General features: G+C 37.8%; 1 protein-coding gene across 1 annotated transcript in view; it reads left to right on the top strand.

Moving 5' to 3' along the window:
* Positions 1-9,279, top strand: part of CPED1 (cadherin like and PC-esterase domain containing 1) — a 265,116-nt gene extending 255,837 nt beyond the window's left edge. Inside the window, exon 22 of the mRNA XM_008705809.2 lies at positions 7,304-9,279. Coding sequence (XP_008704031.1) covers positions 7,304-7,525 — 222 coding nt within the window. The 3' untranslated portion in view covers positions 7,526-9,279. The remainder of the gene's footprint in view (positions 1-7,303) is intronic.
* The last annotated feature ends 5,354 nt before the right edge of the window (positions 9,280-14,633 follow it).

The raw sequence follows: 14,633 nt of genomic DNA, 5'->3' as shown, positions 1-14,633 counted from the left end.
GTGGCCCTGTGGAAGCTCTCCTTCCAAAGGCCCCAGTAGTGCTGAGTGAATCCCTACAGTGAAGCCAGCAGTTGGAATGTTGGTCCATACAAATTGTTTCTAAGGGACATTTCCGTGCCATATGCTTAAATCACACCTAAGTTCCAGAGATAGATGGAAACAAATACCTGTGAGTGAAGGTCAAAACAGAGTCCAAGACCCAAGATGCACATTGAAATAGAGCAGGGTAGGAACTTAGCCTGTAATCCATTGGACTAATGAAGATCATTCAAATAATATCAGGAATTCAGTGACATGAATATCCAGCCACTTAGAAAACTGAGTTTAAAACGGGAGTTAGTCCCTGGAGAACTGCAGAGGGGTACAAGAGAGAACCAACAGTTCCACTGGAATTGGTAAACTACTGGTCCACAGCTCCTTATAATCAATCTCCCCACCTCAGAGCAGAATGTGTTCCCAGAGCCGGAAACTGAGGTCTGTCTAAGGGGCAGGAGTTAAAAAGGCTCAGCTGTCAGAGTGAGAAGGCTTGGAGATTTGGAGGTAGGGGAAGAGACTGAGACATTGCAAATCTGGAAATACCCAAAGCAAAAAACAATTCCTCATTCCTAAAGAAAACTTTAGTCTTGTCTTCTAATCCTCAGCATCTTTGACCCATTCAGAAGTTGGACTCCCTTCAATCAAAACATAGCTTATTTCATGTGGCCATGATTAAATATTGGGGTGGGGGTAGATGAAAAATATCATTATTATCTGTAAAAATTGCATGATTTCCTGAAATGGAACGATGAATTATAAGGACTGGCTTCTAGCTATTGTTTGTTGCTTTATTTTTATTCCATTTCTGTGAATTCTTGGGCTGCTTTTTCAGCTGGTTGTAAATTTGGTGACTGGATCTTGGATTGAACGTCATGTCTGCAGAATGACTATACCAAACAAAAAGTACTTCAATCTTATACATTTATCTTAAAAGACCACACTAGCACATTTTGGTCAATGTCAGGTTTTCCAACCTTGGAAAGCCATTACCTTCATTCCTCTTCCCATCCCATCCATGTCCGTGAAACACGTTTATAACCAGGACATCCCCTTGAATCCAGTCTAGAGAGATTTTGGAACACTTGCACCACTGAAAATTGTTTTCTATTTTGTTCTGTGGATCTGGAACCACATCAGAAGTTCCTTGGGTGTTATTCAGGTTAAGATCAGTTTTAGGAAAGGTATTTGCTTCTAATATGCCTGACACTCTTCCAATTCACCAAGCTTTCCCTTTTTGTACTGACTTTTTTGAAAATTCCCAGTTACTTTATATGTAGCAGTTAATTGACATGGTAATATACTCATTCTGATTAATATTTATGTGAAATCAATTTTGAATGTTCAAGTTACATGCATTTAATGGTAAAAATTGCAATGTGTGTTTTATTGTGTAATTTATAACAGTTTTTCATTTGTTTGTCTAGTCCTACAATAGCCAGTGGACAAAACCAGCCAAGTTGATTTGTAGCCATTTGTATGCCTTCTAAATGCCTGTGTGCCCAAGTCTTTAATTATGCGGAGATGTGGCAAGATCTATAATCATAAAATGGGAGGTCTCTTAGCATATAAGAAACCTATGAAAAAGTACAAGTTGCTTCTGCCAAAGCACAGAATTTCAGTTCTTATTACCCTGAGTCACAAAGCAGGTGATCACCGACATCTTCTATGTTACCATGACAGCACTCGATTCCAGCACCAGAATTACTCCTAAGTTTCTATAGTTAATATATTGAAACTATATTATTGTTTTGAAACACTGTAAACTTGGAAGTCTATTCCTATATGTAACTTAATCTAACTGTGAACACTGCCGTGAGAAAAATAATTTTTGTTATTACACTTACACTTGTGATTATAGAACAATGGTGATCCAACCAGGTTCTCACACTTAATGAAGACCAATCGTCTTTCACTCTTGTTTCCTAAGTTTAAATATAATTTGACACAGTGAACTCAAAAAAAGAAAATAAACAGCAACACACACACACACAAAGCTGAAGACAAACAGTTAATTCGGATTATTTTCAAGTGTCAAAAGAATTGTCATTTAACATTCACGTTTGGAGTAATGTAAACATTTGCCAGACCACACAGGTATGTATCATTTAATCATATGTAATAGTTCCTTATCCCTCTGGGTAGACATGTCTCATTTCAGTGCTTGAGTCAGATGCACGCACATTTAAAGAAGCATTTGGCAGCATCGAACAGTTAGAATGTGTCTCTATTTGAGATGAAGACCATACAGAAACATCTAGGGTCTTGTCTTCAGTTCAAGGCCTAACTCTTTCACTGATGTTTTCCAATAGGTCACTTTTGTTGTTTGCTCTTATTCTTACTACTATGCCCCAGAGGTAACCTAACATTTGTATTGCTAACATCTCTCTTTCAAAGCCACATTCCACTTGACAGTTTAGTTGGATTTTAATAATCCCAAATGGTCCTCTGATTTTTGGGAAGGACCCAAATGGGCACATTTCCGCACAAGAGATCAAAGGAAAGAAGCAATTAGCTCTTTATGGTACAGGTATCAAACATCTTTCACTTGCATAATATTTCCAAGCCTAAAAATTGTAGCTAAGTCCTTTTCCTTCACTTTAGAGCCCGTCAGAGTAGGTAAAATAAAGTAATATTTTGAAACGGAGATAGCGGTTTGACAGCAATGCCAGATACTGAATTTATCAAATAAGTTCAAAGAAATAATAGCTCTGTGAACAGATGACCATGCCCACCATAAATTGGCACTGAGTAATGTACGGAGGAACTATTCGTTACACGGAAACAACATGGTGCCTGACCTTGGGGAGTTAGTCTCAGGCAATGTCTTTGAAGCCATTTCATTCTTGTGCTTACTTCAAGTATCTTAGACATGTGTCTTTATATAGCCCCCTTGAGGGTGGGGACCATGTCTGAATTACTCCATGTGTTTCCTTGTAGAGAACTCTGAAGATTCAAAGTTGGATATTATGTAGAAAAAACTAAATCATTGGGTCATCAATAACTCATTTTAATTTTATAAGGTACGGCATCATTTTGTTTCTCTTCTGCTGCTTTTCTATTGTAAAAAGATTACATGAACTCTTATTAACTGTAAAAACGTAAAAATAAGTATATATAATAAAAACAAAAAATCCCTGCCTTTAGGGGTACCTGGCTCAGTCAATGGAGCAGGCTTCTCTTGATCTCAGAGTCGTGGGTTCAAGCCCCACATTGGGTGCAGAGATTACTTAAAATCTTTAAAAAAGCCTGGGTGGCTCAGTCAGTTAAGCGTCTGGCTCTTGATTTCTGCTCAGGTCATGATCTCAGGGTTGTGAGATCGAGCCCTGCGTTGGGCTCCATGCTGGGTGTGGAGCCTGCTTAAGATTCTGTCTCTCCCTCTCCCTCTGCCCCTCCCCACCCTCACACACATGTGTGCTCCCTCTCTCAGTCTCTCTCTCAAAAACAAAGAAAGAGAGAGAGAGAAAATTCCTGCTTTTTTATCATATACACCTGTTAATTCTCACTGCTTTCCCCATTGGAGATGCTATTAGGAGTTTGGTACATAGCTCCGTTTTAAACATACACTCTTGATTTTAATTCCAAGTAATTAAAACTCTTAGGCTGTCAGCATTTATGGTCACTAGATTTATATAACACTGGGCTTTATTTAGCATTACCTTATTGCTCCATAAACATTTTTAGGGAAGACTAGCCGTTTATGAAATGCACTTCAATCTGTACTATGAACATTTCTATTTTTTCTATCACGGTATTAAATTCTGCTTATACTTGGCTTATGCAACCAACAAATTGGGTCTATGGTAGGTTGATGGTAGAGTCAATTAATATAGATGAGTGAACATCTGGTATTGAAAAATCCCACGTCATCACTGGGGTTTTTTTGTTTTTTTTTTTTCCCCTTCCCAAATGGTCTTGGTTATTTTCTTGCATTTATTTTTCAAGATGTATTTTAGGATTTGTCATGTCCCCCCAAATCCTGCTGTGATTACCGTTGGAATAGCATTTTTATTAACCTGGGAGGATTCGACATAGGATGTCTTTCCATTTGTTAATGTTTTCCTTTTATTAAACTTTGTATTTTCTTCACCTGCATAATTGCTGAACTGAATGAAATTGCTTTCGTATTGTAATGGGATCTTTTCTCTAATATATTTCTTATTAATTATTGATAGAATATAGAAATGCTATATAATTTGTAAATATTGACTTTATAATATCTCATTATTTTTCGGTAGCTGCCTTTGGGTTTTCAAGGTAAATAATCATATAGTTATAAATAATTCCTGGGTGATTTCCTTTAACAAAATATTTCACAATGCTAAAGCTTGCCTTCCTGAAATACATTGTATGTGCTGGTGGTACAGCGCATAATACTGCTGGATTTTTTAAAGGCTCCTTCCATTTACAATGGCATTCGGGAAGACTTTTTACATCTCTATTTTGACAAATCAAAACTGAAGTATTTCTTTCTCTGTAGGTTTGTTACCTTTCAGGAGTCAGTAACAGGGTAATACTGGCTTAACCAAGGAATTAGGACGCTTAGCATCTTTGGTTATTTCCTGCAAAATAGCTTTCAAAGGAAACCAACTGAATTAAGTGCTGTTGGGCTAAGGCCTGGGATAGATGTGTAGGAATCAATCTCCAGTAGCATACGCCAGCACTGGCATCATGGGAGGCATTAGGCTGGCCCTCAGAAGCTAGAGGAGACCCCATCACCCCATCTTCATTTCTCAGAGACCACCTGAGTGGTTTAAAAATAGAAATACATTCTCAACCTTCCCATGTGACCTGGCAAAATACTGACATGACTCTTAAGTAGAAGCTATACGCTTCAGCAAATCCAATGGAAATGTATATTTTTGTGTTATCTCTTTTATAAGTCAGATTCAAGATTGCTATAAGCATCTACACTGGCATTATCCCACATTTGTAATGCAACATTAAATGCAACCCCGAAATCACACAAAACATTGAAATAATTTTTAAAGAACTATATAACCTTTAGCAATGGGATGTATTTTTATCTATTTTGCATTTAATTAGCATGCAGATCATCTGGCAGTTGCAAAAACCAGACCTTAAGATAAAATTATATAAACAAAAGTAACCTTATTTTGGCTTCAGAACACTGGAATAATATTTTTTCAGGGTTGAATGTAATATTTATGCTTAAGTGTTTCCTTAAATAAACTTCCTTAAAAATGTTCACTAATCTTGCTATCGTTGAATACACACCTCCTCCAAAATGGACAGAACCTTCAGGAAAACACTGGTACACCTCCTCGCCTATCATATTTAAAGTTGTAGGATAACCAAACGGGGGCGGAAGGCGCTGCACATAACAGCAGCTTACAGCCTTGGGACCTGGAATATTAATCAGTGGTTAACTGCAAACTGAGCTCTGATTTACCGTCCGCAGGGATTCCTTACCACAACCCACTGATTTCACTGCTCTTCTTAGGAGTCACTTCATCTGAGGGCCTGATCATAAAAAACTAAACGTCCCATAGCTACAGGAAAACAATTCATTTCTTTGGGGTTAGCAGGGTATAATTGGTTTTAAAACGCATTGCTATTACATTTTTTCTTCGAAATGGAAATAGCTTCAACATTTTTATGATTCTAAAAGAATGCACATTTGTTGTATTCAAATAAAAAGGCAAGGCCAGAAGTTACAAAGAATACATTTTAAATCACCTATAATTCCTCTACCCAAAAATCACTACTGTTAACGTTTTGGTTTAGATCTTTACAGAATTTCTACTCAAATAAATCTTCTAAAAGGGTTCATGCTCTCTTGCACATAATAACTAAAAATACTTATCTTCAAAATAAATAGCTTGTGTTTGTTTAAATATTCTGTATTTTTTTTAGCTGTGTCCATTGTATCCTCTTATATGGAACAAAAAAATGTGGCTCTAAACCATTATATAGTACTTAGGAATTTTAAAAATCCACGTGAGCTAGTATTGCCTTCATTAGTCATCAATAACATATAGTTTATGGGACCATATTGACCGAAAATAATGTCTCGCAATTGCATCAAAAATTAAAAATTAATAAATTGAATTCATGATGTGTTATTCATTTGTGAAGACACTTCAAACATCTTTCCAGTATTTTCTCTCCTCCTTACTCCCAACCCACCCCACAATCTCTGTTTTTATCCCTTCCTGATTTCCTCTGACTGTTGGTATTAACAACCTGAGTTTCATTAACCTAATGATTAAAACTGACAATTATACTACCTCTGAAACTAATAATACACTATATGCTAATTAATTGAATTTAAGTAAAATCATAGACTAGCACCAGGGCAACTTTTTGTAAACTGTACAAATAGACTATAAATATGGCCTCTTTGTTTGTGTGTGTGTGTGTGTGTCGATATGCATAAAATATCTGTGAATGGGATCACAAAGAAACCAGTAATATATGTTGCTTCTGGGGAGTCAGCTGAGTGACTGGAGGTGGGGAGGCAGAGCTGGGGAGAAAATTTTTGTTATATATCCTCTTATGCTTTGTAAATGCTTTATAATTCTGCCAATTCAAAAAAGTTTAAGATAAAATATATTTGCATATGTACAAGCATCTATAAAGTTATTAGCTTAATAGGGCATGGGCTGTGTCTACAGATTCCTTACTACCTTACTGAGTGCCCAGGAAAGTACATTGCTTGTAAGTATCACCTTATGGCTGTGCAATAAGGAAGTGTTTTTCTTTTCTCTGAAAATAGTTTTAATTTCCATTCTATAAAAGAGTGCATGGCAGGTTTAGAATACCCTGTTTGAATCAGTGACCCAGCAAAGGCACCTCAGTGTCTTTTCTATATGTTAGCTTCTGGCCTAAGTACACACACACAGAGACACACACACACACAGAGACACACACACACACACAGAGACACACACACACAGAGACACACACACACAGAGACACACACACACACACAGAGACACACACACACACACAGACAACAGTGTGATAGAGAAATCATCTGAAATTATTCCTCAGTTGCACTGGAGTCAGCTGCCCTGATGTAAGTAAAATGGCAAATTCTAATTCCGTCTTTAGTTTTTGTGGGGTTTTTTGTGTTTGTTTTTGAAAGGTAAGTGTCTCTGGCTCCTGGTTACGTAGGTCATATTTATGCCCGTTAGGCGACATCTGTGCGATAAAGGTGCTGTTCAAGTTTGTGAGTTAGTTAATACTGCACGATGCAGGGCTTGAAGGTCCTTGATTTTGACTATTTTTTGCTCTTTATTTGCAGGTAGTGAAATCAAAGTTAACCAAAGAATATCACTTTATTAAAATGAAACAATCAAGAAATCATACTGTGGGGAAATATTTCAGCAATCAAAGCAAACTACAGCAACGACAACAAGACTCGGTAACAAATTTTCAATCACCGTATCATGTCAGAGGTCCAATTAATCAGGTTTGCTCTGAAATCCTTCTCAGCAGAATGTGTGCGAGGGAAAGACCTGTGTAGACTCCCTGCGGGAGGACTGGGCTTGGAATTGGAGGCAAGCCGCTCACTCACCTGGACAGTGGTCTAAGAACCAGATTCTGTACATCACGTGTATTTGGACGGACCACACACGACGCGCCCTGGCACACACACACGCTGATGCACACACGGCTAAAAAAGTAGTAATAACACTTTTTTCCTCCAGCTTTATAAAGCCGAGATGTACACTTGAAAATCATTTGTTTTCAAGGGGAACGCTAGAGCTAGAAAAGGTCGCTTGAAATACGATCGTAAATTAGAACCACTGTGGGGTAAGTATTGCATTGTGATAATAAGGAGAAATAGAGACACTTGAATTATGTGGACAAAAAGACAAAGCTCTTGAGTGTTGCGTTATCTTCTCTCTCGGTACATTAATACTGAAAAGGAGAGAAAAGCAGTTACATTCCACTTGCAAGTACGGATTGTGTTTGTGTCGTCCCAGGAAAAAAAGTGATGTTTATGATGGCTTAGGCTTTGTGAATCTAATGCTCATGAAAATATTTCTTCCTGTATTTCTTGAATTTTACAATCGAAAGGAAAAGAACAGGAATGCTCCACGAGGAATTCGAAGCGATTCTATGAGAGAGATAGGAAATGTAATATTTTACAGTTAAAACACCAATGCATTTAACTTTGCACTCTTCGTACTTTTCATAAACATTCCCTCCTATCCTGTCTGTGAACTTGGGTGGGTAAAAAAGCAGTCTAAGTTGATTAAATATGTAATTTTAAAGTGTATTATTTTATTATGTTTTACTGATGATACTACTTAAGAAAGCTTTTGTTTGCCGTTAGAACCCTGTGTAATTTAAGCTTACATTTTATGTAAATATTTTCAAAGGATTAGCCATTTGCAAGTGCATAGGTGTTTATTTTCATACATTTGTATGTGTCCACAAATATTATGTTACTAGTAACGATATTTTGATTTATCTAATACAAATTTAGAGTAAACATAAAATTATTTTTTTATTAAAACTGTAGCATATATATACAACATACCCAATTCTAGTATCGAGAACTTTCTCTTCTACCTGCTAATTTCAAAATAGTGCATTTCTTTATTTTACAAGTGCTTTGTTGAGAGCTAGCCCACAGTTAAAATTGGTTTTTAAAGAACTGTTTTCCTTTGGGGGGGGATAAAAAAAAACCTGAGAGAGTTATTCAATACATGTTTGAAATTACAAAATACACAAATACCTCAATTTCATTATCATACCAAAAAAAGACTATTTTGATCAATCAGTTCCTTAGTATGAATATCCACCTCTTTAAATACTCTATTTTTATATATATTTTTATATGGAAGTAAACATGAATTTATATTTAACTGTCTTAAATTATATTTAAGCACAACTATCACTTGATAGAAACAGTACATATCTGTCTTTGGCAGATGATAGATTTTTTTTTAAATGGTACAGAATTACCCTTTAAAATGAAAGATTTTTCTAATATCTGCAACTATAGGCAAGCACCATTTTTAGGTTTCCGATTATTCTTTTTAATGATAGAAAATGTTGCCAATTCATGCAGCCTCTCCATCGTGTTCTGATGTATTACATGCTCATAACAGGATTATAGTCTGTGGATGTTTCTTGTAATTTACTACCAACCTAACTATAATAACCGTCTGACTGAGGTTAGTCTGGCATTTACCTCTTCACCGTTGAAATAATAATAGATATTAGAAACAAGTGTAATAATACTATTAATAAATGTCTTCCTGGCAATAGTCTGTGTTCAGAGAGTATCCTTTATTCTCCTTTTCCCCGGAGGCATACAACCAGACAGAGACTGCTTGGTGGACATCATACAGATTCAACTATTCGAGTGTGGTTTCATAGGATAACTGTCTAGTTCCTTCCAAATCCTGATAGCCTCCGAATTTTGATCAGATGAACTCCCTGCTGTACAGTGACCAAAAGTTTTGAACATAGTGCAGTGAAGAGTTGTTTTTTTTCTTTTTAAAGATAATGCGCTGAGATGTTAGGAATCATTTTAGTTACTCCTAAATTGAAAAAAAAAAAAGGTTTTATTTTACCTTGTGGAAATAGGGGTGTGCGTGTGTGTGTGTGTGTGTGTGTACTTGTATGTGCTTAGCACATTCATAAATCGAGTGGAGAAAATAGGAGTAGGTATTTAAGCATATTTTTATATGTAAAAGTTAAAGGAAGTGTATTATTTTTGGTAAGAACTGATTAGTATCCAATCTAAACTGAACTCAACTAAAGAAAACATTGACAATATTAAAAGTCAGGAATAACTGCATAAGCATTTCCAAGCATCACTGTTGACATTGTGTGTGTGTGTGTGCATGTGTGTGCAGTTAAAAGCACAGTGAGCTATTTGCCAGCCATCCAAGTAGGCGACTAGGGTCCTGGAGGGACATATGAAAAAGAAGGGCTCACCATTGCCTGCCAGTTGGGTTCACACTTGGGTCATTTGATCTTCCTCATGTTAGACGCCCCTGTGCCTAGCAGTCAACTCTACAAAACAATAATCTCCACTTAGAAAGCACTGGAAGAAGTCACGGGTGTTAGACATGGAAATAGTGCCGGTCGTGTTTATGCGGAAAACATAATGCTGTTGTGCATTTGAAGTTTCTTCTTGCAGTTCCATTTCACTGACGGACTCCAAGAAGAAATACAGAAACTGGTCAAAAAATGTGTAACCCACTAAGAGTTATTTCAAAGCTACAATGCTTTGGCACGGTGGGGAGTCGGGGGTCTAATACAGAAATAAGGTTAAGAGCCTGGAGAGAGAGTCAGGGTTAGGGCCTTATTAAGGCTCCTTAACTTGAACAAATACTGAAAGAATCATCAGTATCTGAAATTTTTCCCCATGAATTTTCACCTTGCAAAAAGAAACAACTCAAAAGTGAAAAATATCATCATCATCGGTGGCTAGGATTATTGTATTTAAAATAAACAAACATAAATTTGAGTAAGTTCATAAGGGCTGATAACTTCAAAAACATACATCCGAGTGCAGAACGATACTACAGCCGATTCTACCATTTTGACTGGATCGAGAAGTCCTTGCTCCAGAAATACTATTGTAGTCTTTCTTTCTTTCTTTTCTTTCTTTCTTTCTTTCTTTCTTTCTTTCTTTCTTTCTTTCTTTCTTTTCTTTCTTTCTCTCTCTCTCTCTCTCTCTCTCTTTCTTTCTTTCTTTCTTTCTAACGTGTACTTTGATTGCTCTTGGAAACTAAGGCATTCTGATAGATCACTTTGACTTAGGGGGATGAACCAGAAGTTGTCAGAAGACCCAAAGACCTCCTAAAGACAGCAGGATCATGCCAGTGCCTCCAAACTCGATTTTGTATTTGGCAAGGCTTCCAAGGTTTCAAACTGTCAAAGAACCTTTTATCATGTTTTTATTGCTGCAGTAACTGCTATTATCAACTTCCATATTTCTTTTATGATTCTGTCACTCGGTGTAGGGGGCGGGAGAACTCATTTTTTCTAACTGATATAGACCATGCAGTCCTCCTAAAATGGGGCTCCATTTGTTTTCTTTACAGTCGTCGAAATATAAAGAATTTGTTTTATGGCTCTATTAAATGTCGTATCGTTATGCTTTAATACATGCAATACACAATCAAAACGCTAATTCTTACACTTAATCAAGAATATTTACAATTTTTAAGTATATTTGCAATGTAAATGAAGATAATTACTTGAACCCAACTAAGAGGAAGAACAAAATTAAACAGCTGCCTTTAGAGAAAACACCAAAAAGGGGGGTTCATATTCTGACAAGGTCGTCGTATTTAGGTAGATTGGGTTTTGAATTTGGTCTCCACCAACTGGCTGGTTATGAGGAGATATGTAACAGATCTAACCAAGACATGTTTTTAGGAAATTTATATATAATGTCATATTGTTATTTTTATTACATGAAAAAGTAATTCCTATAAAGTTTATTAAAATGTTTTGATATTTTTAAAAAGCAGAGTAATTATAATTGATTATTAGTACATAAGAATTTAAAGAAGTAACATGATATCATAAATATAAAATATAGTCAATTGATTCTCAACTATTTAATGAAAAATTTCCTTATTTTATGGTTGGCCGGTGAAATGCATCAATTTGATGCAGCTTTTAGTGATAGGCTAAATGACATAATGATGATGGTATATGATTTATTTATTCATATATTTTGTCCAATTGTATTTCCATTTTTTCCCTATAATAAAAACTGTTCAAAATGTATAGATTGAAATCTCAGTGTATGGCATCAAGGTCAACATTTTAATTTATGGTCTATGATTTGATTTCTTATTTGGTCTATAATTTATATGCTTTTAAAATTAAATAATTTGAATATTAGAAAAAATTAAGAACATTAAAGTAAAATGGGCCTATGATGTAATATCTAATCAATCGTATACCCACTTCGATATAACAGGCTGTTTGGTCTCCAGTAGAGCTGTCATTAATAGCTGGGGCTCAGAATTCTTGACATCCCTCCGCAGCGAGCACACACAGCTGAACGGATGGTACAAAACGCCGACACTGACACTGAAGCCGACGTGACTTAGGTTAATCCAGGGCGCCCATCGCAATCAGAACAGGTGGGAAGGAGGGCTATAGCATAGGCCTTCGTCTCCCACTGGGTTCTAGAATGGATAAAAGTTATGAGCACCTTCTCCAGCTGCCTTTGACAGCACTTGCTCATCTCTCTTCAAATCTCTTCTTAAGACACAAGTCCTCATTCCTAAGGAAAAAATACGTAATCATTTTCAAACTTCAGTGGACCAAAAATTATCACCTAGATTAACCAAATAGCAGCTGAATGTAACTTTAACAATACTTGCTTATTTCCGATTAAGAAAATAGAAAATAGGGGCTCCTGGGTGGCGCAGTCGTTAAAGCGTCTGCCTTCGGCTCAGGGCGTGATCCCGGCGTTCTGGGATCGAGCCCCACATCGGGCTCCTCCGCTAGGAGTCTGCTTCTTCCTCTCCCACTCTCCTGCTGTGTTCCCTCTCTCGCTGGCTGTCTGTCACATAAATTAAAAAAAAAAAAAATTAAAAAAAAAAGAAAATAGAAAATAACCTGTAACCTTCAAGAGAACTGAAGAACTGAAGAACTTGAACAGCAATTCGTTTGCGGCCCTGGCATCATTCACCCACCATGATGGTTTCTGCCCATCTTTAGTTTTGTCTTTGAGGTGGAGCTTACGCGGTGTTTTCTGCGTGTATTTAATATGTAATACAAGATACATTTTTAAACTTACATTTTTACGTTGTCCTCCTTGCCTTAATTACATGTAACATGAAGCCTATGTTTTAATGGGCATGAGCTCTCCAGTTTTACAGTATCATAAAGAGTTCTATGAGCCTTTTGTTAAAAATCTGTGCCTGTGTCACTGGCAGGGCATGAAAGCATTTGCAGCTACCTCTTCTACTTATAAGATAAAATATGGTCCAAATTAGGAATAGTACAGGGGGAAATAAAACAATTCCTCTGTAGACTAAAACGAGTATAGTCATCAAATGGCGCAGATTCGGATTCATCAGCTTCCACCACATGTGCACACCCCCCGGGGAACACCTGGTCTCTGTAAGTACTTGTCTCTAACGAGTCCCCATGTCGATGCTCATATTAGTTATGCAAAATCAATGGCATGTTTTTAAAAGGGTGTGGCTACAACCCTTAGCACAAGTTATTCCTGCCAAGAACAGGAATCATTTCAATAGGATGGAGTTCCAGGGCCATGTTATCGGGGAACATCCGGAACTCTCTCTTGGCCACCTGTCCTATAAATAAATTGATATTTTCCATGAATTATTTATGGACTCTACGATGAGCCTGATAGAGACATTGCATCTCAGGTTCCTATTTCCCAGAAGAATGGGCAGTCTCAAGTGGGCGATTGGCCTAAGTGGTATTTTTCTCTTTCCTGGGGTCATGGTAAGTCTTTGAAGTACTGAGTTTCTGAAAGTCAATTTCTCTTCCAATGGAAGCCTCCCTGGGCATCATCTTCAGTAAACTGTTATCAAATACAGTGAAAATAAAAGCCTTTCCCTCACCGACTTGTTATGCTGCCTCTGCGGACATGAAAGCCTGTGGGGCCGAAACCAAGCCTTCCTTCCTTCGTGTCCAGGGAAGAGTGTGTATCAATAAGGGACTCGGAAACGGGCATTCTGGATTATTTTAAACAAAACTCACAATGAATAAACATACATACACACTTCTGTTTGTAAGTATATGTGTGCACACGCACACGCGCGTGCACACACACACAGTGTAATAGATAATAGAGAAGCACCAAATAACCCTATGTCCATTGCGTTCATTTCTTTAAAACATTCCTCTTCTTTTTAAATTTATAGCAGCATGTAAAACCTTTAGAATAACAGGTTCTCTATCTCTGGATGCTTTCCCCGGGTGCTCGTCTGGGCATGTGGGGAATGTGGTCAGAGGCCTCTGCCAGGCAGAGCCGGGAGGGACGAGCTAAAGGAAGTGTCTGGCAGATGCTTCTCCTGAGAGGTGACAAGTGTCCAGACTGCCAGAAGTCCTCAGAACGGGAAGATGCTAGGAAAGTTTCAACTACGGACTCATGAGGACTCCCACGACTAAAACTACAAGGAGAATGTGCTGAAAGAAGAAGGACTGGGCCGCTCTGTGCCCTACTGAAAACAAATGGGTCACTGGGACTCTCTCGGGGCACTTCCTCTGGGTCGGGCTTCCTGTCCTGCGCTCTGCCTCTCCGTGCCCCTCCCCCTCGGAGTTTCCTGGGCGGCTCTGACGTCATAGGGCTTCCCCATTGACCAATATGGACGTGGGTGAGGAGCGAAGGCTGTGGCGGTTAGGGAACCCTGGAAGCTGTGATGGGGGTGGGTGCCGCTGGGTGGAAGGCACTTGGCAAGATGGTACCTAGGCTGAAACCATAACTGCCCATCCCCAAGTCTGAATTTTTACTCAGCTTTCACCTCCTTGTCTGGATCTGTTTCCCCTTTTTGTTATTTCCGCAGCCCCTGTGCCCATCTCTGTTGTGCGACCTCATTATATAATAGTTATCTGTAATCATCTCTTTCTATCCCACCCCACTAGCCTTAGCCTCTCAAGGCCTCGGA

Source organism: Ursus maritimus, unplaced genomic scaffold (assembly GCF_017311325.1).
Source record: "Ursus maritimus isolate PB19 unplaced genomic scaffold, ASM1731132v1 scaffold_3, whole genome shotgun sequence".
In the NCBI taxonomy this organism is placed as follows: domain Eukaryota; kingdom Metazoa; phylum Chordata; class Mammalia; order Carnivora; family Ursidae; genus Ursus; species Ursus maritimus.
This window is presented reverse-complemented; position numbering and strand designations above follow the sequence as displayed.